The sequence below is a fragment of the Meleagris gallopavo genome, chromosome 3 (genome assembly GCF_905368555.1).
Source record: "Meleagris gallopavo chromosome 3, MGAL_WU_HG_1.1, whole genome shotgun sequence".
Lineage (NCBI taxonomy): Eukaryota > Metazoa > Chordata > Aves > Galliformes > Phasianidae > Meleagris > Meleagris gallopavo.
In genome coordinates this window covers 14,267,825-14,291,544 of record NC_139406.1, presented here as the reverse complement: position 1 = coordinate 14,291,544, position 23,720 = coordinate 14,267,825, and the positions used below count along the sequence as shown (strand labels likewise).

General features: G+C 38.5%; 1 protein-coding gene across 2 annotated transcripts in view; it reads left to right on the top strand.

Annotated features, from left to right (window-relative positions):
- The window catches only part of MYLK4 (myosin light chain kinase family member 4), an 80,804-nt gene extending 57,383 nt beyond the window's left edge, over positions 1-23,421 (top strand). For both annotated transcript variants that reach the window (XM_010708415.3, XM_019613778.3), the window contains 13 exons: positions 1,294-1,369; positions 2,343-2,772; positions 3,601-3,620; positions 6,386-6,491; positions 7,360-7,453; positions 8,516-8,625; positions 9,713-9,854; positions 13,086-13,156; positions 13,824-13,952; positions 14,473-14,625; positions 14,977-15,049; positions 16,441-16,514; positions 18,739-23,421. In XM_010708415.3, the coding sequence (XP_010706717.1) occupies positions 1,294-1,369; positions 2,343-2,772; positions 3,601-3,620; positions 6,386-6,491; positions 7,360-7,453; positions 8,516-8,625; positions 9,713-9,854; positions 13,086-13,156; positions 13,824-13,952; positions 14,473-14,625; positions 14,977-15,049; positions 16,441-16,488 (1,452 nt within the window). In that variant the 3' untranslated portion in view covers positions 16,489-16,514; positions 18,739-23,421. The remainder of the gene's footprint in view (positions 1-1,293; positions 1,370-2,342; positions 2,773-3,600; positions 3,621-6,385; positions 6,492-7,359; positions 7,454-8,515; positions 8,626-9,712; positions 9,855-13,085; positions 13,157-13,823; positions 13,953-14,472; positions 14,626-14,976; positions 15,050-16,440; positions 16,515-18,738) is intronic.
- The last annotated feature ends 299 nt before the right edge of the window (positions 23,422-23,720 follow it).

Below are 23,720 nucleotides of genomic sequence, written 5' to 3'. Positions count from 1 at the left end.
TGACTATATTTGATCAGAGCTGATGTCCTCAGTGGTGTGGTGAGTTTGACATACTTACAGGAATCCGAGTGCATTACTAATTGCAGTCACACTGCAGAATGAGTAAGTCCAAGGGTTTTCCATGCTTCTTTCAGCACTTTCCACCATGAAAAACAGAATAAGCATTGGTTGATTCTTTGTGATCCACCTGGAACTGAGACATTTATATTTAAGTTTCATATGAACAAGGCTCCAATTTATTTTTCAAGGGTACTTGGCTAGTTCTATTTAGGCCTTTTCGCAGCTTGCAACTTCCAGGGAACAACTGATCCCAAATAATTTTCAGCCTCAATTCTCATGTTCACATCACAGTATCTTTGTCCCTTGCAGATCAACATTTTCTGAAGAAATCCTGCCGAAATCCTTTCATGCAATTTTACCCCATTTTTCTTAACTGTTTTTGTTTCTCATTGATTTTCTTTCATGCATGTTTTCTATGTAGCTTGATGAAATTAAAGCAACACCACCAACTTACATGGTTAAAACACTCAAAATTTAGTGCCTGACCCTGTATATTTTGTTGAAAGGCATTACAATGCTCAAAGAGAGCAAGTAGTCTCTCTGGAAAATCTTTGGGAGTTTCTGCATTTTTTCACACCCTTTGGATACACTACTAAATGACAGCATTGGTTTTTATAGTTCTGTAAGAAGAAGAAGGCAGGTGGAAAAGAAACACTGGTCACCCTCCTACTACAAGTCTAGGAGTGACTGATGAAAAAACACACTGAGCAAAGGGCATAAGAATATTTGTAAATTGCCATAAATGTAGCAGTAATAACTGCCTTTGAGAAGCTGGCAAGGCATAAAGCACCTCTAGATGTCACTGTAACATTGTATAATACAGATGAGAGCATACTAGAAAGCTGTCAGGACGGTTTATACTCTCTTGATTCCTGGTAACTGTCTCAGTCAGCGTGTAATAAATTGTTGGATGATTAAAAATGCTGTTACCAGATGTGGATTAACAGCAAAAATCTTTTTGAATTGTTTTCAGTAAGACCGCTACTAAAATATTTGGTAGAATATTAAATATTTCTAGTTTCCTTTAACGAACCTAGTTTTAACAGCAACAGCTAGTACAGGGTAACAGCTCATCTCTGGAATATTCTTAAGTCTCTGCGGCTCAATCTCGATATTTTCTGAGCAGATAACAGACTACTTGGACTCACCAGATAAATCAGGCTGCAGTTTCATGAGGAACAATGCAACGTGAACACTGTTTGCTGACTGATATGTCTATTGCCTTTTCCACAGGTCATCAAAGAAAAGTTGCATTTGAGTGAGACGGGAACAAATTCTATACAAGAGGAGGAACCACCAGATTCAGCAGGTTAGAATGTTTTTTCTTCTGATCAATTTCAAGGTCCTAAGAGTAAAGCTGCAAAGCCCTTACTGCTTCAGTAATAACCCTCACAGAAGTCACCTGTGTTCTCCTGAGCAGCTCTTGCTTGGGTTCTGTATGTGCTCACCAGCATACATGGGAATAGTACAAGAAACATGTTGCCACCATATCCAAGCAACTTGTCATGTGTCTATGTATAAAGAATTATGGAATCATAGAATCATTAAGGTTGGAAAAGACCTCAAAGATCATGTCCAACCACTGACCCATCACCACTATGTCCACTAACCATATCAGTGCCACATCTACATATTTCTTGAACACCTTCAGGGACAGCAACTCCATTACCTCCCTGGGCAGCCTGTTCCAATGCATTACCACTCCTTCAGAGAATAAATTTTTCCTAATATCTACCCTGAACCTCCCCTGATACAACTTGATGCCATTACCACTGGTCCTATCGCACCTGAGAGAAGAGACCACCCATCCCACCTCACTACAACCTCCCTTCAAGTAGTTGTAATGAGTGATAAGGTCTCCCCTGGGCCTCCTCCAGACTAAACAATTGCAGTTTCTTCAATCTCTCCTTGTAAGACTTCTGCTTAATACTCCTCACCAGCTTTGTTGGTGGTAAACTGCTCAAAGAAATGCTTTGCACGAGGGTCTCATTAACCTGACAATAAATTTGAATGAGACAAGCTTTTTCCACTGCTGTTTCTGAAAGGGAAGAATCTGAAAGGCCCGTGATGTCCCAGACCTGAAGAAAAAGAACTCTGCTGAAGCTTATGACTTTTCATTCACTTAGGAGATAGTTATACTGAACTTGAAAGTGGGAGAGGAAAGCAAGTGCTTTGTTCAAAATACAATGGAGGTGATTTTGAGCATGCAACTTCTATTTCAATACGGTTACTGACTCTAAGAGAACTACTGACATATTTCTTGCTGATCTATTTACTTTCAGAGGGGGTCATCCAGAACAGCCAGTCCTGTTGTCATGAAGAACAAGTTGATAAGCTCAACAAGGAAAATGCTGAGAGGGAAAGTACTGTTCTGCTACAAATGGATTCTCCTGAATCTCATTCTGAAGAAATAGAGGAGAAAGAAGAAATAGCTTTTGAAAGCTGCTACAGGAGAAGCTCAGTACAGGAAGAAGATGATGTTGTTGATGATGCTTGTCAAAGGATAACTGGGCAGGAGATAGAGAGGGAGTCAGCAGATGAGGAGACGAAGGAGGAACATCAGGTGCCTGGAGCTGAAGAACAAGAAGAGAGGATGAATGAAGGGGAGGGAGTTGATAGTTATAATGAAAAAGAGGATGAGGAGCCATCAGCATCTTCCCAAAATGAAGATGAGGCAGGACAAAGCCATGATCAAGAGGCATCGGAGGGAATGTAAGGCCTGAAACTCAGACTGTACATTCTTAAGAGACCCTTGCTTTAGAAAAACATGTAGTTCAGGTTTTAAGTCAAAGCAACTAATTAGCATAAATACTAGTGAAAATCCAGTCTGATACAAAAATATAAAATGGGTTTATCTGGCTGACCTAAGCTCTAAGCCTGAAAACAGACAGTCAATCTACCATACATAGTACTGGCAGTGTACTTTGGTTGTTTGCTTAGGAGAAAGAATATGAGAATTGTGACATGCTATTCTTAATCACTGATGAGCATTCTCCCACTCTGTAATGTTTATTCATTGCAGCATCATACAACATATGAACAAATTAAGGTTAGGTTAGGCCATGTACCATATGCAAATTAAGTTACTACAAAATTTAGTAACTTGATAATATAAAATTGTAAAACTTTGCCCAGAAAATTATACTGATAAAATTGTTTACTGTAGTTCTTTCTGTGCTGCATTTATATTTAGCCTTTCAGAGATAAACCAGTTTAAGCTCTCAGGAACCTATAAGAACAGAGTGAAATCCCAGTCCTCTCCCATTGCTTTAAAGGTGAGATTGATAGTCAAATGTTAAAATCAGTAGAACTCAAGTAGGCATTTCAGTAATGAAGAATCATTTTGCTGTCATGATTACTTAGAGGTCCTTTTATTCCTCTGAGTATTAAAACAGTTTATTTAACCATATTATTCTACACCATTAAGCAAAATAGCCTAATGTTTGAATGCAGTATGTGTGTAGGTGTTTTTCACATATATTTCTAAATTTTCTCTACTTTAAGTATGCCTTGCTCTAATGCCATGTTTTGTCTTTGCAGGTGTAAAGGCTGTGGAAAAGGTACAGTTCAGTCATTGAGCAGATCTGCCAATTTCAGTATAGTGGTAGCAGTAAGCTTTTAGTGAATGTTGAAGGCCGAATCAAAGATGACAGCAGAGCAGGCTACATGCAGAAAGTTCTGATGGAACGTGTAAAACTAAAATAAAACCCAGGGCTTGTACAGGAAGTATTTCTAAAGGCAAAACCAAACCATTTTATTTCACTGGTATTGAGAGTGATGGCCAGACAAAGACATCCATAGAGAAGAATGACATAAGGAACATAATTAGTAAGAGGAAAAAGAAGTGGATGGTAGCCCTAATGGGAAGCAGTTGTTCATAGACCACATCATAAAGTGATGGGAAATACAATAGTTCTGTTTGCTTCCATCAAATTCTACCAACACTTATTACCTGAGGAGTTGGCTTATCTTTTCATAGAGGCTTCTGTTCTTACAGAAATTAGTCACAACTGATTTCTTTTGCCACAACTATTCCACTGATACTATCCTCTTTCCCTCTTCTTTTGACAACAGAGAGCTAGAACTTTCAGACATGGAGTGGTGGGAGGAATTACATAATGTGTGACAAAACTGGTTGACTTGTGGAGGTGCTAAGAACATATATTAACCACAGTGTTCTGGATGTAGTCTGAAAAACCAGGTTCCTCACATTAGTGCTATAGCAATCTGAAGTGAAAACTGTAGTCTATAAAATAAAGAAGTACAGACTGCTGTGTGTAGGCCTGACTGATGCTGCTGAAAAGTTGGATAAATGGTGTTCAGGCACTGAATTCTGAAGCAGAGTGAAGCAGAGATTTCTAACACCTCTTCTGCTTGAGAATTTCAGTGCCTATCCCTGCATATGAATGATGAAACATGAGGTGATGGCCTGATGCGTTTGAAGACGTATACATGTGCATGCACACACATAGGAAACAATGGTTTTCTTTGCTTTGGGAATGCAGGGTGGAGTGGGAAAAGGAAACAATGAATTAAATATCTGTGTGAAGCTCTTAGATTCTCTAACAAAAACAGGAGATAGTAAACTAAAAATCTCAACTCATAAGCTGTCCTGAGCTCTGGCAGATTGTTAGGGATGGCATTAAAGCTAGTGTCTCTCTCTTGGAGTGTCTTTCATCTGTAACAGCAAGACATTCTTGAATAGTGAGAAATCCCCTTTGGTATGCAGTAAAAGAAAAATGGAGGATTTGTCATTGAAAAAATCTTGAAGGCTAAAACTCAGACACATAATCTGACTTCTTTAAATGAGCACTTTCTTGCTCAAAGTTTGGTAACATTTGAGAGTTTAGCATTCAAAACCCCATATTCTTCCACCATTTACATGCTGGGGCCCTTGGAGTTTGTGTCGTTAGGGTCAAATTCTGCCTTTAGGGTAAAGGCTTGTTTTGGTAACATACAAAGGCTCATACTTAAGGACATGCAATTCAAGCTCTGCAGAATCACAAGTAGGTGGCAAACTTCCAGGAGCCCCAGCTTTTCACAATTCCTTGACCATGAACTAACTTCCTGTCCATGTAAGTTATTAACACTGTCAAAAAAAATCTAGGTACATAGCTAGTATCCTGGATATTTACTTTGAATAAGGACACTCCACTGTTACATTGATGAGTGTTCCTGCCAGCTACATGCTGTCATATTCTTCTTTTGTTTTGTTTGTGGTTTTAATAATTTTCACTGGAGGAATGAATGGTTTTCAAATTGCTCAATAAGCCCCTCACAAAAAAGACCTGGCATTCCAGACCAGAGAGCTGATGTTAAAGCACTGTGGCTCTAACTCTCCCAACCAGCTGAAGTATTTGTCACCTTGGTCAGCCAAAGGTCACTCTTGGGAATATCAATCAAGTGAAAAACAACACGAGTATGAATTTGGAATCGCAATGTCCTGCAAAATATTCAAAGAGAAATCATGCATGCAGGGCTGGTATCCAGCAGAGATTTTGACTTGAGGATGGCAGAATGGCCCCGCATGTGAAGATCTTGACAATAATAATGGAGATCTACATTTGTGTCAAAACTCTGTACCTGTGCTCCTGAGAAGCCATCTCTTTACTGTGTCCCTCTTTTCCATTTACTTGCCTTAGCACAGCAGCTCTTCAAAGCAGCGTGTGTCTACCACATCGGACCCTGAGCCATACTGGAAACCCCAAGTGTTACATGACAGGATGAAACTCCATTGTGTGCACAAGCAGCAAACGCAGTCTCTAAAGGCAGACACAATGCCGGGGATCATGACAAATTTTATCAATCAGATGGCCAGTAGAGAAGGGATTCTTTGCTCTGAACATCATAAGAAGGGAGATGACATCATCTAGCTGGGCTTACAGAAGAGCTCTGTATCTCTTTCTATACCAAGAGAGAATTACAGTATATACTCATCTATTAACAGTTTCTAGGAAATTAAAAATTGGATAGGAAAAGAATCCTTCCAAATCTTCTAAATAAATTGTCTTGTGGGCATGAAGCTGCACTGGCTTAGTCTAGCAGTCTTCACCTAGCCTCATGCTGCTCCTGACACTCATAGTGCAGAAGGTGCTAGCTAAGTAGAGGAGTACTTGTCTTAGTGTAGCTCCCCTGTGACACTGTGCTTTCTGAACCAGAGCTCTGGAGTAAAAACCTTTCCAAATAACAGAGAGACTTATCTATTTAACTTACAGTAAGATTATTCAGTTCTTAAATTAATTTATCTCGGGGAAAGAAGGACTGAAATATATGAGGCAGACAAGCACTGCATGTGACCACTCATACGCTGTTTTTTCTTCTGTAGATGATACTTCTACTCCACCAGCACCATTTGATCACCGGATTGTTTCAGCCAAAACGGTGGGCATCAGCAGTTATTATAATGTCAACAGGAATGAAATCTTGGGAGGGTAAGTCAAGTGAACCCAATCAACATGTTTAGCAAGGCAAGAGTTTACAGCCAGGAACCCCAGGAGGTGAATGGAAGCATCATGCCTCCCTAGAAAGGCTAAGCTTTAACAGTACTTAGAGAGGAATTAATACAGGAGGTTGGTTTTACTGTATGAGTGAATTTTGGCTGAAGGTTTGTCACCACGTCTTGGCTTGTATTTGGTGTTGTTCTAGGTCAGCCAGCTGCCCTCAGGCTATGTCATGATGCCCCTAGGATGTGATAGTACTTCACACTGAAGCCAGAAATATGTTGTAGCCTTCTTTCCCTCAGCATAGCCCATCCCTGAAAATACCTGAATGTTTTCAGGTAGATCAGCAAGCTAATATGATAGACCATGTAATTGCTAGATCTTTCATGCCACCATAGTTTATGATAGAGTGATATTGTCATTTCTGATAGCAACGTGGTCTTGAGTAGGCTTTGATTCATCATGAAATTGCAGCCTTCCCTTGGGGTAAAATGACGAGGTGGGGAGAGGCAGATTGTGCTCATAAGTGAGTTACTATGAGTTATTATCATTACAGTATGTATTGCTGTTAGCTTGCCTGGGATACCTCATCACATATTAAAAGATGTTAGAAGTAATGAAGTGAATATTAATGAATCATAAAAGTGGAATAATATCAATTGCAACAGTGTAATTTTGGTGTGCCTAAATGAGCGGTAGCAAGTCTGATTTATACAATAAAATAGTAGCAATAGAGCAATTGAAATGGAACTTAGTAGGGAGAGGATTTTTTCTATTCTGTATAACTTAGTTTGCATGCAAGGGCATGATTAATATTTAATATTTTTTTATTAATATTTTTTCCCTTTTTTTTCCCTAGAGGACGATTTGGTCAGGTACACAAATGTGAGGAGAAAGCAACAGGTCTCAAGCTAGCAGCTAAAATTATAAAAGCCAGAGGAGATAAAGAGAAGGTTGGTAGTCTTTGTTCGTTAATGGATGCCACGCTGTTCTTCACTTACTCAACAGACCATGTCCAAGTGGCTCACAAGTCATCATAGTCATAAAACCTGCTGACTTACCATTGGCTGCAGCTCTGTTTCTCTGCTCATCAAAGTCTTCTTTCTGGGTTTTCTCTTTTTTTTTCCTACTTTTTTAATCACAACTTTTCCTACTTTCTTTTCAGATCTTTGTGTTTCTTTGGCTTTCTTTCTTTTTTTTTTTTCCTACTTTTAATTCTATTATTGTTTTTTCTGATGGTGAAAGTATTTGTCTGCCCTGTGAAATAGCATACTTCCCCCTCCACCCCACTCTATCCTTACTGCAATGAATTCATGTCACTGTGAGGTATGCTGATTACAGGCATGATCTGGGCTCCTGACATCAACACAAATATAAATGAGAAGAATTAGTCTGACCTGTTTTGCAAAACGCATGGCCATCTGGGGCTTGCTTTCACAAGAAAGACATTCCTAGCATCTTTTCTGTGACAGCTGTGTCATTAATAGCAGTCAAGGGTGGGATTTGTCTCAGCTATCTGTTGTTCTCTAAGGCATAGCTGTCTGTGGGTAAGCTGATCATCAAGAATCCCATTATAGTCAGAAGAGAGATTGGCACCATTGGAGAATGACTCAGCCACCCTAAACTGCACATTTAAAATAGCTGGACTGAACAGAGGCATCAGTCTTTCCCCCCTGACTGAACAGGAAGGTTTTGAGGATGGTCCTGGACTTTTCTTAGACAGGTTACCGCTTGCACATGTATGCTTTTACTCTTTCTTTCCCCTTCCTTTTTCTCCTAACATATTGCTGAAGCAGCCCCCTACTCAAACTATGAGTTCAGTCTAGTGCTTATAGCCTTGATGTCTATCATTGCAGGAACAATCAAAGGCAGACCTTGGATTTGCTTAACACAAGTGAAAACATGTAGATAATGTAGATATCTGTTCAAACTGAATTTGTCTTTGTCCATGTAGCTGTCTTAGAAAATAATAATAAAAAAAAAACCTCTGAAACAATATTCATGATTCTTTACAGAATGAAGTAAAGAATGAAATCAATGTCATGAACCAGTTGAATCATGTGAATCTTATCCAGCTCTATGACGCCTTTGAGTCAAAAAATGACATTGTCCTAGTCATGGAATAGTAAGTGTGTTCTTCCAATTTCTGTCTTTACCACTTTTGCTAGAACTGTTTGTTTCCTTCTTATTTTGCCCCAAAATTAGAAATAAAGCTTTTAGCAGGTAGAAAGGGCACATGAAATATGTTCCCAGGAACAATAATTGGAAAAAAACATAAGAAAAAGTGCGATGGAGCCATTTATGCATTTTTTTCAAGTGATGCTCCACACTCCAAGTGATGTAAAGCCACTACGCCATTTGAGGATAGAGCTGTTATGTAGCTTCTCTTTAATTTCAAATGGTATTTTGTGTTAACTAAGAGACAGGCATCTCAGAATATCTCCACTTCTGTGAGGCAAATGATAAGACATCTTACAATGAACAGATGCCTACTGTAGATGCTGTGGATGATCTTTTACTGGATGCCTGAATGGATTAACCTGTCTTTTATGCTGGTTTATCAGGCTAATTAGTTTCAAAATAGCTGCCTTGAAAACAAATAGATGTTGCTTCTTTTTCTGGAAGCCAAAAAGGATGCAACTAAAACACTGAAATGCATGGCAGAAGAGCTTGACTTTTCTGTATATTCATAGGTAGTCCCATGAACTTGATTTACACAATTAGTATAACATAAAAGCTAGAAGTCAGCACAGATATCAGTTGGTAAGATGGAGGTATTTGAAATGTAATAAGAAATTAAGAAGTCATTTTCATTGATTTTATGTTGCTTCAAATTGAAATTTTGTATTATGTCTCTCTTAAGCTTTGATGGAAAAGACCAAGGATTTAATGCAGATTGTGTAGCATGTTTCCTTGGTTTTCCATGTGATTTCATTAATTCCACTGGTGCAAAATTATGTCCCCAGACAGCATCTCTCAATGAATGGGAGACTGGGTTCTCAAACACTGAAGAAATTATGGCTAGTATGTATCAGTAGCGAGCATGTGAGAAATTCGGATCAGAATACAAGCTCATGTTGTAGACCCCTCTTACTGAACCTGATTATGAGTCCTTAAAATAGTCAATAGTTTAAATTCTACATAATTCTAATTGCATGGGTTTGGATTTGGACTTGAACTTGATGACCATTTCATTTTCTTTCTCTCATCAGTGTGGAAGGAGGTGAATTATTTGATCGAATAATTGATGAGAACTGCAATTTGACAGAGATGGATACTATCTCATTCATAAAACAGATCTGCGAGGGAATTCAGTACATGCACCAAATGTACATTCTTCATTTGGATCTAAAGGTAGAGAACTTACATGTTTGTTTTGCGCAATGACAGCTGTGGAAATTTTGTTCTTTAATGTTAGGCCATGCAGCTTAGCAGATTCCCATGGCAGAAACAACAAATAACTTTATTCTGTTTTTCTTGAACTGATGTGGATTTACTTCAGCCACACTGAGATCAGTTAAATCACTACAGAAGTAATTTTAATGAGAATTGTGGTCATATGTCATCAAGCTACATAGCTCTTGAGTTTTCTGCAGAATGATTTTACAGAAAACCAGAAAGATATTGGCAACAATATCATGCTATTTTCATTTTTTCCATTTGCATCTATAAATTTGGTGAAGATATTATTTAATTCAGCTGCACAAGATCTCTGTCTTATGCATCAGCCATGAGATAGAAATTAACCCCACTTACACCATGCTGAAGCCAAATACATAAGAAAGTATTTGCTAAATGAAAGTAATAAAAAAAAGTGATTGATGCAAATAATACAGCATCTGTTAGGTTAGACAGAAACTGCCAGTACACCTGAAAGTCCAGAAAAGAGTGATGGATTCTCCATTGGGTATTTGCTTAGCAATCTGAACTATTTAAGTGTATACACAGAAAGTCCTTTCTATCTAAAACCAAATTTACCAACTGCATATTCTTACACTGGCTGACTGCTAATTGCTGTCACACTCAGAAAACAATTTGTAAAGGTGTGTTTCAATAGTCTGGACATTTGAGCTGGATCTTTTTCCCTTGAAGCAAGTTTTTATTAAATAATAAATTGGAGAAATATGGATTTGAAAGCTGGACTATTAGGTGGATAAAGGATTGGTTGGATAGTTGTAGCCTTATGGCTGTTTTGAATGTATCTATATTCAGATGGAGGTCAGTCACGAGTGGTGTCTCCCAGTGATCCATTTTGGGGCTGGTGTTCTTTAAGATCTTTATCAATGACAGACAGTGGGATTGAGTGCACCCTCAGCAAGTTTGCTGATGATACCAAGCTGAGTGGTGAGTTGACATGATAGAAAGCATGGATGCTATCCAGAATGACCTAGACATGCTCAAAATGTGGGCACATGAGAACGAGAACCTAATGAAGTTTAACAAGGCCAAGTTCAAGGTGTTGCACTTGAATTGCAGTGATTCCAGATATGAGTATACAGGCTGGGAGAAGAACTCATTGAGAGCAGCCATACAGAGAAAGACTTGGGAATCCTGATGAACGAAAAGCTGGATATGAGCCAGCAGTGTGCTCTTGCAGTCCAGAAAGCCAACAGTATCCTAGGCTGCATCAAGAGGGATGGCCAGCAAGGGCAAGGGAGGTGATTGTACCCCTCTGCTCTGCCCTCTTGTGGCCACATCTGGAGTACTGTGTCCAAACCTGGTGTCCCAACACAAGATGGATGTAGAGCTGGTTGAGCAGGTCCAGAGGAGAGCCAAAAAGATTACAGGGCTGGAGCACCTCTCTTATGAAGAAAAGTTGAGGGAGTTGGGCTTGTTTAGCTTGGAGAAGAGAAGGAACCAGGGAGACCTCATTGCAGCTTTCCAGTACTTGCTGAGGTTTCAAGCAGGAGGGGGAACAGCTGTTTACATGGTCTGATAGCAAAAGGACAAGAGGGAATGGCCTTAAACTAAAAGAGGGGAGATTTAGGTTAGACACGAGGAAGAAATTTTTTACTTAGAAGGTGGCAAGACGCTGGCATGGGCTGCCCAGAGAGGTGGTGGATTCCCCATCCCTGGAGGCATTCAAAGCCAGGTTGGAGGGGGCCCTGGGCAGCTTTGTCTAGTGGCTGGAAACCCTGCCCATGGAAGGGGGTTGGAACTAGATGATCTTTAAGGTCCTCTGCAACTTGAACCTTTCTATGATTATATATTTCTTACCTTTATTTAGTGCAGAAATAAAAGGGGATGATGTCTTTAGTTTTACAAGTGTCTATAAAGTTCCCATAATGTATTCCTCAGCTTTATAATAAAGCAAAAGGAACTAAAAAGTGCAAAGAGAGTTTTGCCTTTGTTGAGATTTTTATTACAGCTGCTGTTTTTGGCTTGTAATAACTGAGTTGTTAGCATTTATATTATTGCACATGTTAAGCAAGTGAACAGATGCTTATTGGGATCTGTTTCGGTTGCTTTATCAATTCAGTTGCTTTATCAGACTTACTTTTTCTTTATAAACATCTAGATAGCTAGAAACCTATCAAGAAGAATTTCACATAAGTCTTTGAGACAATATACAATATACAGTCTAATGAATTCTTCTCAGAGACCTCTCTTTTCATGTGCTAGCCAGCTACAGATTCTCCATTCTATTTTGCTTACTCATAGGTTGTTGTCAGTAACAGATGAGTTTGAGGAAGAATGTTTGAAATTGAAAGAAATTCATCTTCACCATAATCATCCAGGACCACAGAAACTATGGACATATGATGTTTACAAGTCCTGAGTTTAAAGTGAATTAGTAATGGTTATGAAGGTTAACTAATGTTTTAAGTGTTGTGGGCTGTTTTATTTCAAAGAGGACTCAACGAGTAACAAGACAAAGTATATAAAACTATAAAACTGCTGGCAGTGAATTTATTTTAGATATTTACATTTCAAAGACAACTGACCAGATTCTATCCTCGCTCCCTTCTGTTTGATTTGGGAGTAATTTAGTAAGCAATGGATTTCTTCCAGGGGAATGAACAACAATTGGCCCTGTGAAAATCCAGAGGGATTTAACCTGTGAATCCCACCTTCTGGTAAAATATGTGATGAAAACATAAAGCTGCTGTAACTAGCATAATATATCAGTGCTCAATCAGACAGTTACTGCCAGAACATCTATGAATACAGAAACTTAAAGATATAAATTTCAAAACCAACTAAATTTGTTTAAAAAAAAAAATTAAAAAAAATTCCAGTGTCAGCTTATTAAGGTCTGCAAAATCACCATGCCAGCATCCTGAAACCTCACTATGGAAGTCTATATTCTCTGTCTCATTCCCCCTACAAGTTCTTTATCTGAACTGCTGCCTTATGTCAAATTGAAAAGCAAGAAAAAGAAGCAGTTATCAAGACATAGAACACCCAACCTCAACTGCTGTGTGATAGGTTATACCCATACAGAGACATCTGATCAGGGTGGAAAGAAAAAGGTGCTTATGGCATGTTTACCTTGTTCTCAGTGGTTTTCACCCGATAGTTTTCTAAAAGTCCTGTTTGTCATGCTTGTTTCTCATTGAAGTGTTTTCTGGTTTTTCTTGGTAGCCTGAGAATATCCTGTGTGTGAACCGATCTGCAAATCAAATAAAAATTATTGATTTTGGATTGGCAAGAAGGTATGTGCCTATGTTATTAATAATTGTAAATAAATGAGGAAAGAATCAAAGAAATATTACTTCTTTGCGGCTACATCTTTGACCCATAATGGTCTCCTATTGCTCTTGTGACAAGTTGGTTCTATTAACCAAAGACATCTTTTACTAAGGAATATTTGAAGTTGGGTAAAAAAAGTTTTGTTCTGAAGCCTTTTTTCAGATTGAATGTTCAAAGAGGTTTGATTCTAACTAATAAGTATACTGGTACAGCTAAAGTCGACAAAATTTGTGGAACCTCCTGTCTGTTCTATTCTCAAAAGAGTGCATGAGAGAATATCAAGGCCTTTTACAATACAATTCATGCTTTACCACTTTCTTGTTTAAGCAGATACCATAACTTATGACAGAGGGAAGATTCCAAAGCACGATAACAGCTGCACTAGGTCATCTTTGAAATCTGAATTTCTTTCTTTGTTTAGTTGTTGAGTTTTATCCTGAAGTATGATATAAGCTTACAAATATTTTTCATTCCTATTTATGGGTAGTATTTATTTTTAATTTGTACTTCTCTCTGCCCTTGATCTCCTCCTAAATGTCACATATGCTTTGAAATCTCACTAAGTGCTGGACAACTTACGATATAACTTTAGAGCTATAATGTCCTTTTATTAATGTTTCTTTTGACTAGATATAAACCCAGGGAAAAACTTCGAGTAAACTTTGGGACTCCAGAATTTCTTGCCCCTGAAGTTGTGAATTATGAATTTGTCTCCTTTCCTACAGACATGTGGAGTGTAGGAGTCATTGCTTACATGCTGTAAGTAGGATTCAATCTGCTTTGTAAGCTGTTTTCAGATTCTGTGTCAGTCATCCAAATTTGTTGTTATTTGGAAGACTGACAAAATCTGTACACAAAATAGAAAATATAGGCTTCTTTTCAAATTCCATATTCAGGAATCTGTCCCTTTTTTCAATCACCATTAACTTTTCTTCTTTGTTTCACTACACTATCTTGAGCAGTTAGGTATTAGACTTCCAGAATACTGTGGACCTCTTGATAAACTCTCAGTATGTGTCTGCAAAAGCAGTCAGAGGAAAATAAAATTTCTGGAAAATATGACCCTCAACGAAAGACTGTAATGTTTATTTTGTTAGGGAGAAAGAGTGATTATTTAAAAATGAAAGTAGAGAAAATGGGAATGGTCTGGAAACTTTCTTAGATAATAAAAAGTTCTAAGGTGGACCAGAAGTAACAGAACAATCATAGATGTCACACCAGAGATCATGTACAGGAAGGGAAAGAAACAGAAAGACTTAATATATTCTTCTTTATTTAGCCTCAGTGGATTGTCTCCTTTTTTGGGTGACGATGACAACGAGACTCTCAACAATATCCTGGCCTGCAGCTGGGATTTTGAAGATGAGGAGTTTCAAGATGTTTCTGAGCAGGCCAAAGATTTCATCTCAAAGCTTCTCATTAAGGAAAAATGGTATGTGATCCCTGGATCTTTGAAACGTGTTCACTACCATTGTGTCCTACTTGTATCACTTGTACTGCTCCACTGCAGAATTCTCATTACAGATCAAAGTTTTTAATGTCCATGTAAAATATTTTTATATGCCATTTTATTGATGTTCACTGAGTCCGTAACATTCTCTGAAGTTACCTGAATGAGTTTTTGCTTCTGTGTTAGTGGTTTCCTGGACTAGCTGCCATCTGGCATAAAATATCCTAAAATGACAGCACTGTATGACAGCAGAAACACAAGATCTGTAGGAGATAATTGTTGAATTATGAGATTCTAGGAAAAATACTTAATAGGATTCTGTTTTTCTTTTAGCTGGAGAATAAGTGCAACTGCTGCTTTAAAACACCCATGGTTATCAGACCACAAGCTCCACTGCAGGCTCCAGGTTCCTAAATTTAAATATCCTTGTGCATTGTAGATCTGCTGTTGCCTGTCTCTGTTGGCATATCATTATTTGCTTTGACATTTCCCTCATCTGTTTTTGAGTCCACCTTGCTGCTGTATTTCTTGCCAGTGTAAGCCATGTGTGTCCCTTTGCTTTTACTAAGCTGCTGTAAGTAATTTAACTGATAAGTGTGGGAGATTCAGACTGTTGATGAGCTTCTCGTTGGATGAATCTGAGTCCACGCTGTAGTTCAGTGGTTCAAGGGAGGGATCATTTTAATCACCTTCCTGATTTTTTACAGCATTCAGAGTGCAATATCCACTACCTCCTTTGCAGATAAAGCAAATCTAGGTAAAGTAAAATGACTTCTGTAATGCTTAGGATCATAGAATCATAGAATCATAGAATGGCCTGGGTTGAAAAGGACCACAATGATCATCTGCTTTCAACCCCCCTGCTATGTGCAGGGTCACCAACCACCAGACCAGGCTGCCCAGCGCCACATCCGGCCTGGCCTCGAATGCCTCCAGGGATGGGGCATCCACAACCTCCTTGGGCAACCTGTTCCAGTGCTTCACCACCCTCTGTGTGAAAAACTTCCTCTTAATATCTAACCTAAACCTCCTGTCTCAGTTTAAAACCATTCCCCCTTGTCCTATCACTGAGACTGTCATTAATTATTAAAATGATCTTCATAAAATAAGATGAAAGATTGTGATGATAGTAAAATAGTAGTAGATCTGCTGATGAGAGGTGTGGATTTGGGGCGGGTATGGACAGAGTAGTGTCCTAACAGGGCTGTCTGAGAGATATTCCTGTTATACAAAGTAAGGGTAACCTGATTTAGTGTAAAATGGGAAATAATAATAATCAAATAAATTGTTATAACTTTAATTGAAATTTAATTTTCTTGGTAATTTCCCTGAACAGCAATGCCCTTGAGCTTGTTAGATTTTTATATTGTGAGCACAGACAGTAAAAATAAGAGATTTTGTTTCATAAAATAGTATTCAATCCCTTTAGTCTGGCTCCAGAGAGGCTCTGATTGTTGTAACCTGGGGAACGGGCTGTCTTTTCCAAATGCTGCAAGAGCACAGGCTACTCACCTAGCATGCTACTTCCTATCACCGATTTTCTTTTAAGAAGAGCCTGCCCCTAATAGGAACCTTACAATTCATTCACCCTTTGTGGCTCCTCCCCTCGAAACTTTTTTGTTCATGCCAAACTTTTTTGTTCATGCCAAACTTTTTTGTTCACTTTCCAAACAAGCTTCACTAAAGATGCTGATGTTGCAGTGTTTCACCATTACTTTAACTAGAGCTGAGATGTGACTGATCTTCAATTAATGCTTCAGTAATGGCAGCTGTCTTTCTTTTTTTGTTTTTCCCTAGAAGAAAGTTAAAGGAGACTGTGAGTCCCAGGCACCTTCAGATCCGTAATCTCTGAAAGAGCTGCAAAACAGAAGGTTTGTTTGGGGTTCTAAGTGTTGGTGTTTTTTTTTTAATAAATAAATACCACTGCACAGTGGAAATGACCAGTGGGAAGCCGAAAACCAAGCACAGTTCTAACTACACATTCCAAAATGTATTCACCACTATCCTCACTGTTGTTTGGAAAGCATTCAAAATGTAAGCTGGCTCTATCACTTCTACCAACTCACAGCAATGTACAAAAACCCTTGTATATATGAAGCCATATGTGCTGCAAATCTCATGGGGCAATATTTCACCCAATAACTTTTCAGTGTTGAAAGCTTTCAGATTTTCATGCTGTGGGTAGAGTATAGTTTTTAAAGGGTAGAAATATGAAAAGTAATTACTTTTTAGCAAAGGCATGGGCCAGACCCTCAGGGCAGTTCCAGTAACTGTACTGAAAAGAAAGTGAGGTGTTCCCTAAAAGAAGTTGCTCCACACTTCTGAGGACCTAATTCTGACAGGACACTCCTCTGCCCTTTCAGCCTATAGCATCCAAAACAGTGTTGACAGAGCATCTCTCTTTCAGTCTCCCTGTCTTTGCCTTTTCATTAACAAACACTTCATTAGTGGTTCTCAGTCTGGCTTGGCTGCCTCCTCCATAGTGGCCAGGGAGATTCAAGTCCGCTCTCATGTTCTGTCTCTACTCTTTGACCAAAGCATACTTGCTCAGCCACTTTGAAATCCAGCTATCTATCTCAGGAGGTGTTGTATCTCCATAAACCAGTATAGCAATTCCCAGTCCCTTTTACAAACTACCACAGATGTTATGACTCTCTTGAAGGACCATGGGAATCGCTTAGAGGTTCTGAGGACATCTCTGGGCAAAACTCAGTGGAGGGTCAAGATATGGACAAGGCTGAGAACACACAAACTGTATAACCACTTCCTCTTAGTCATGCATCACGAGTAGCAACCAGGATACAAAAATAAAAGTAGTGCATTTTTCATTGCATGCAAGTTTTTAGTACTGTCATCATCCACTGTCTGCTTGATAAGACAAGGGATGCGATGGATTTTATTCGCAGCAGATTTTGTCCAGAAACATATGAAAAAGATTGATTGTTGTGAGAGGTTGAATTTTTTGTTGTTCTGTTTTGACTAACCAGAGGATTTAAACAGGTACTATACAGTATGGCGTAGTCCCACACATTAATGAACTTTAAATAAGCAATATTGGGTATGTGAAGTGCCTTTCCGTGGTACACTGGAGGTCAGTGAGGACTAAGGTACCATTATTATCTCCTACTTGCCTTATGAAGCCACATAACTGCCTGATAAGTAATGTCTCAGCATCACCTTCGGCAATGGGAATCCATTGGGAATAATCTTTGTGGTCCTCAGCATTCATCCCCATTTCACTGGTGCTGGAAGAGGTTACATGAAATTTTGGTCCAATCACTTGTGTACTTCCTGCAGTACATTTCAAAAGAGGTTTTCTTGTCCTGTTGCAAGACAGGTTTTGTCTGTACCTACCATTTCAAGTTACTGTCTGCACAGCAACCAAATACTGAAAACTCACTAATGCAGGAAGCACTGTATTACACACATTTCCATTGGAACCAAGATCAACTTTGAGATAAATTGACTGTTCAACAGCAGTCAAAACTGTTTGCTAATAAACCTTTTACTGCTTTGTAGCATAGTAACTCACCCATGACATAACATACAGGAAAACCTCATTTTGGCTTTTGTTGTTGTTTCCTCTGTGTGTTTATTTCTATTTGGAGCTTATTTGAGTTTGCTTTGAGTGGATCCAGTCTTGCTTTGTTTTTGAAGAATCCCTTTAGCTATTTTTATCAAGCAAATAGTGTGGTTACCACATTCACCCCAAAATAATACACTCAAGTAGCAGCTGAGTTAGACCTGGCATCACAAGTGCTTGCAGTGGTAACAAATAAATGGAGAAGTTTGCAATCTCCTTTTCCATGCTGGGATCTGTACAACAAGAGCGACAAAAGAGCAGAGTAGATGTATTTCAAGGGAGACATCCAGGAGCTGTTCTTCACCCAACAAAGAAGGCCTTGTCTTTTTAGTGTTTCATAAAACATCTCACAAATAAGATGTTTGCAAGAGCCCTTTGTAAACAAGAATCTTCAGCACTGCCTTCTTTTCCTTAAGCACAAAGAAACCACCGTATGGTTGTCTTAGAATGCTTAACCAAATTAAAAATGTATACTGCTGAAATAACTGGATTTTCTTTTGTTTGTTTTGCAGAAAAGCTGCTGTGTGGTTACTGCTGCTAAGAGATTGGAAAATATCAGCAGTCTTGGTGCTTTACCTCCCTGCCATGACTGAGTCTTTTACTAAATGGACCAACAGCACTTTCGCTGCAGGATAAATCCCAGAATCTCTGAGCTGCTGCTTCTCTATTCAGCTTTCGAAAGAAGGAGAGTATTTTTCCAGTTTGAGAAGTTGTTTCTTCTGGAGCTCCATGTTCTCCATGTCCAAGAGTGCCATATTTGCTTGGTTTCATAACAACGTTTTTTTTCTATTTTGTCCTCCACTCTCATTGAATTATCAAAAGCTCCTGAAGGTTCAAATTACCAGGTTAAATTGTCTGTTTCTCATCAGTCAGAAGGCAGCTTGGCACTTTGTTATTTGTGTAGGCAAGGCTGATTTGACACTGGAATCAAATCATAAAAAAAATACACACACAAAAAAAATAACCAAAAACAAAACAAAACAAAGTCAATTTAAAGCTGCATAATGTAGAAGATTTGAAGTTTGTTTTTCCTGTCACACTAAAATGAGCTAAGGATTCGCTCAACTGAAGTTAAAGCCATGATAATTTAATATCAATAAAAGTGAGAATTGAGGCTTTCCTTGCAGACAGGTGAATTTGTGACAACCACAATACATTTTATGATTTTTTAGCCTAGTGAATTACTGTTCACTTTAAATACACTTGGATTAATTCCATGAGAAAGAAAAGAAGGCACTATTCAGTCTTGCCCAAGCAGACTCTCTTCTCTGCTTTGCGAGTATAACTCAGAGTTATATCAACAGAGAGTGATTTTACACCAGCTACTTTACTTATTGCTAAAAACTGATTAAGACTACTGGCAAAGAAGAGAGTCAGTCTTCTGCTCATTATAACCTCTGTTTTTTCTAAAGATTTCTCTCTTTATCTTACTCCCAAGCCTTTCTAAGTAAGGAAAAAACTGGGAGTCAGAACGGCTGAATTCTGATACTGTTTGAATATGGTTCTTTATTGAGAGAACCTGAGTCTTACTTGCTTAAGCTGTGAGGTTAGAATAATGAGACTTATACCCTGCTGTATATGGCTTTCTGACTGCTTGGTTTCAGAACTACACACATAGCAAATATTTTATTCCATGATGCTGACATATTGCGGTGCCTTTAGTTTTTCTTTGATTAATCCAGTTCTGTTCAAACTACAGATTACCATAGTTATCTCTATATATTTATCTATATATTTCATACATGTTTATATTTATGTCTTTTATTAAAGGGGATCAATATGAAGACAAAACCGAACAGCATTATTCATTACCACCCAATGAATTATTTTCATACCTTTGTCCTTTCAAAATAGCACTCACATATGAAATAAAAGGGGCCCATTAATGGGACGTCGTGGCCATGACATTATCTACAGCCAGTTCAATCCAATGTTTTAAAGCCACTGTGGTAGATCTATTAAGACCGCTTCTGTAAACCAATAGGGCTTCTTACAGCTCTGAAATCTGAGAAATATTGATGTGTTGTAATGGCTGTGAATAGATGAGAACCATTACTACGATCACACTGTGATTTGCCATGTAACTGTGATACCACGTAGAGCACTGCCACCTTAAAATCCTTATCTGTAGTCTTAACTGAAGTAAGCTTTGACTAGCAGAAATGAAAGTTTTTTCTGGGAAAGCAGCTTTTGAGCAGCAAGAAAACCAAAATACAACCTTTAGGTAGAAACTAGGCTGCTTATCTTTAGTCACCATTCATGCTTCCCTGTGCAAAATAAATAGAAAACCTACCTTTCTGTTAGGGCTGGAGTTCCCATTCCTATCTGACTACCTTCAAAATACTGTTAGCTTTTTGTACAGCAAAAAAGTTAATTATCAGTCTCAAATACAGCTGACTAACTCTGGAATGACAAGATCTCATTGCAGACTTTCCTGCCAGTATTAAAGGTTTGGGGTTTTGTTTTTCCTGTGGTGGACATTTACATGAGTATGAATAAATTGCATGGCATTTTGAATCTTATTAAGTGTACTAAAACAACAGTGTGACGATAGTCTTATCTGCTTTGTTGCTCAGTTGAATTAAGAGAATTTATCACTTGTGGACCTGTACAAGTGAGTTGTGATTCAGAGCTTCATGCCGTAAGGATCAGCCCATGTTAGAGTCCAACGTGCTGAGTTGGCCACTAATACTCTGGAAGATTATTGAGGAACATGGCCTCTGTTACACACATCCACTGAGTTCAGCTGTACAGCTCTCTGTCAGAAATACACATGTGAATTATTAGGAAGGATAGAAGACCTTGACATATTTCAACTGTTTTGAGAAGGAAGACCCTTTCAAAAGGCAAGAGTTGAGGGTGGGATACTTCTCTACTTCCCTGCTTGTGCAACTGGGCAAGGTGCTAAAACATTCAAGGGATTTATCTTTCAATTTTACTAACATGAATAATGATGGTTGTATTCTTGAGTCTTATCTATAAGCTGCCCAATGTTTCATCCTTGGAACAGCTCCTGTAGCAAAGGATGAATGGGACAGTTGGAAGAGGACTACTTGAGTGAGAGCCTGCAGTGATTGAAGGCACTGTTTGGTTACTGGCACAAGCACAGGCCTGCAGGTGTCCAGCTGAGGGGAAAAGTCCTGAGCATACTTCTTGCTACTGCCTCAAAGTCTCTAGATTGGCAGCACTGAGAAATGCCCATTACTAAAACCATTGTTGCTATTAAGGATACAAAAAATTATACTGCATAATTATCACTATAGCAGCGTGCCTGCAATAAATGCCTGTAGATATGCTTGTTCGTATATTTGCTGGCTGTTGCAATTTTAGTAAAATAATACTTGACAAAGCTTCATTTTACTGCCTTTCTAATTTTGTCTCATTGCACTTTGAGCAGCATGCTGTTCTGTGTATGTTGTTGTGTTCCTTAAATACATTTAAAAATAACTGAACACTATTATATTAAGTTATTGTTTTGACACAGCATTATTTATTTTCTACTAGGTAAAAGTCAGTTGGGTTCTATTAATTCAACAGCATCTATGGGAGTTTGCTTATTGATCATTTATGTTGCATGTTGGTTTAAGATACTTTATGTGGAAACTGTGACTTACTGTGCTTGAGAGCTGGAAGCGTGAAAGGCTCTTCATTAGCTGTGGTTACTCCATTTAGCCTTATTTCCACAGACAGTCAGAGGTGGCTGCAGGTACTACAAGAGTTACCATGGAACAGAATGATATAGCAACATCATTGGTAGTAGCAGGGATAAAGCATCATGATTGACTTAGGAAAGGAGAATTTCATTTGCCTGACATATTTAAGAATTAGGATGCTGTTATTCCTACTTATGTACATACAGCAGAGAGACTCAGCTAGATAAAATCTCAGTTTTACCCAGGATACACTGGAGTAGTCTAACATTAGCATCAGAGTTACTAACAAGTCTATTTGATTCAAGATGGATGCTGCTGGCTTTCCAACTCTTTTTACACAGTGAACGAGAAGGCTATGAAACTGATAAAAACATATACAACAGAAATACTTCCCTACTATCAAATCCATATTTGTGAGAACCTCAAGCCAGTCACTCCTGAGTACCCTCATAGAGTATGCAGTTGGCAACCTGTGAAATCTGGTCTGGAAATAACAGAAGCTACTTCTTAATTTCTTTCTTTTGTTCCTTCCAATGTCAGAATCTGAATGAAGTTAAAGCCTAAGCTAAGCTCTTCCATAACTTGATTCCTACCAGTAATAACAGTGTAGCTCTACAGAATTAAATAAGGAAAATTTTTGGTCCACATTTTGAGATACAAGTAGCACAGGAGCTCAGTTTAATCTTCCATCCTCACAGGAAAAAAAAACAAAACAAAACAAAACAGAACAGAACACCTACTTTGCCCTAGTCTTGACCAGTTAAAATAAAAAGAAACTTAATTTCTTAACAGTTGAAGAAGTTCAGTGAAAATACATTTTTTTGGTGTGGTTAAATTGCTGCAGTAAGTTAGCATCTTTGGTTTTATGCTGACATTATGAATTACGGGAAGCCTCTTTCAGTAAAACTTCTCCCACCAGGAGGTGTTCTGCTCTTCTCCACCAATAGGAATCTGAAAACATCCCATTCCCTTCACCTGGCCCCACCAGGGAGCATGGCACTTTCCTGCTGGTGAACTCTTAGTATGGGATAAGAATTGTAGTTCTGCTTAGTGCCAAAGACACAGAGGTGATGAATGAGCACCAATGCTCCAAGCTCCTTCCTGGTTTCCAGGAGGATGCTGCATCTTCACATACTACTTTTATCATCACCGATATATACTTGTCCTCATGTCTTGCGTGAATAAAACTGAATACTGCATGAATCCATTTAGGGACATTAGATTCTTTCACCTTCCATGAAGGCTTAATAGCTGAACAACTACCTGTCTAAAGTATAAGTTGAAGACTCATAGAGGTAATGCTTTGTAAATATGTTTTTAGCTATGTCAGTAGAGTTAGCAAGCACATTCTGGTGTGGCAGAACTAATATTTGTGTACCCCACAGCAACTTCCCTTACAAGACAGGCATATGAAAACTAAACTCAAAGCACGTGGATTTTCTTGCCATCGTCCATATCTGGTTTTGTAGATTAACTCATGTTTCTCTGGTACATGTTCTTTTGGGAAAACCTAAAGCAATCTTGTAAACAGACAAAAAGAATAAATGCTGATTTTGTTTACTATAGAGTTTTTGTTTCTTGTATTCAATGTGCTTTTCATTTACACTAGAAAACAATGGAAACAGTATTTTAAGCCCATGTACTAGCTATGAAAGTGTATAGATACACAAAGGAAGAGTCAACTCCATTAAAATAAATGTAAGTATCTAAATCAAAGATCTGCTCAGGCTCACATCTTGTACTCACCTTGCAGCAAAGCCTCTGCTCTGTCTGCAAACAACTGGGGCTTGAGGCAAACAACTTCTGGCTGAAGCTGAAATCTTGCTCCAAGTCCTTAGATG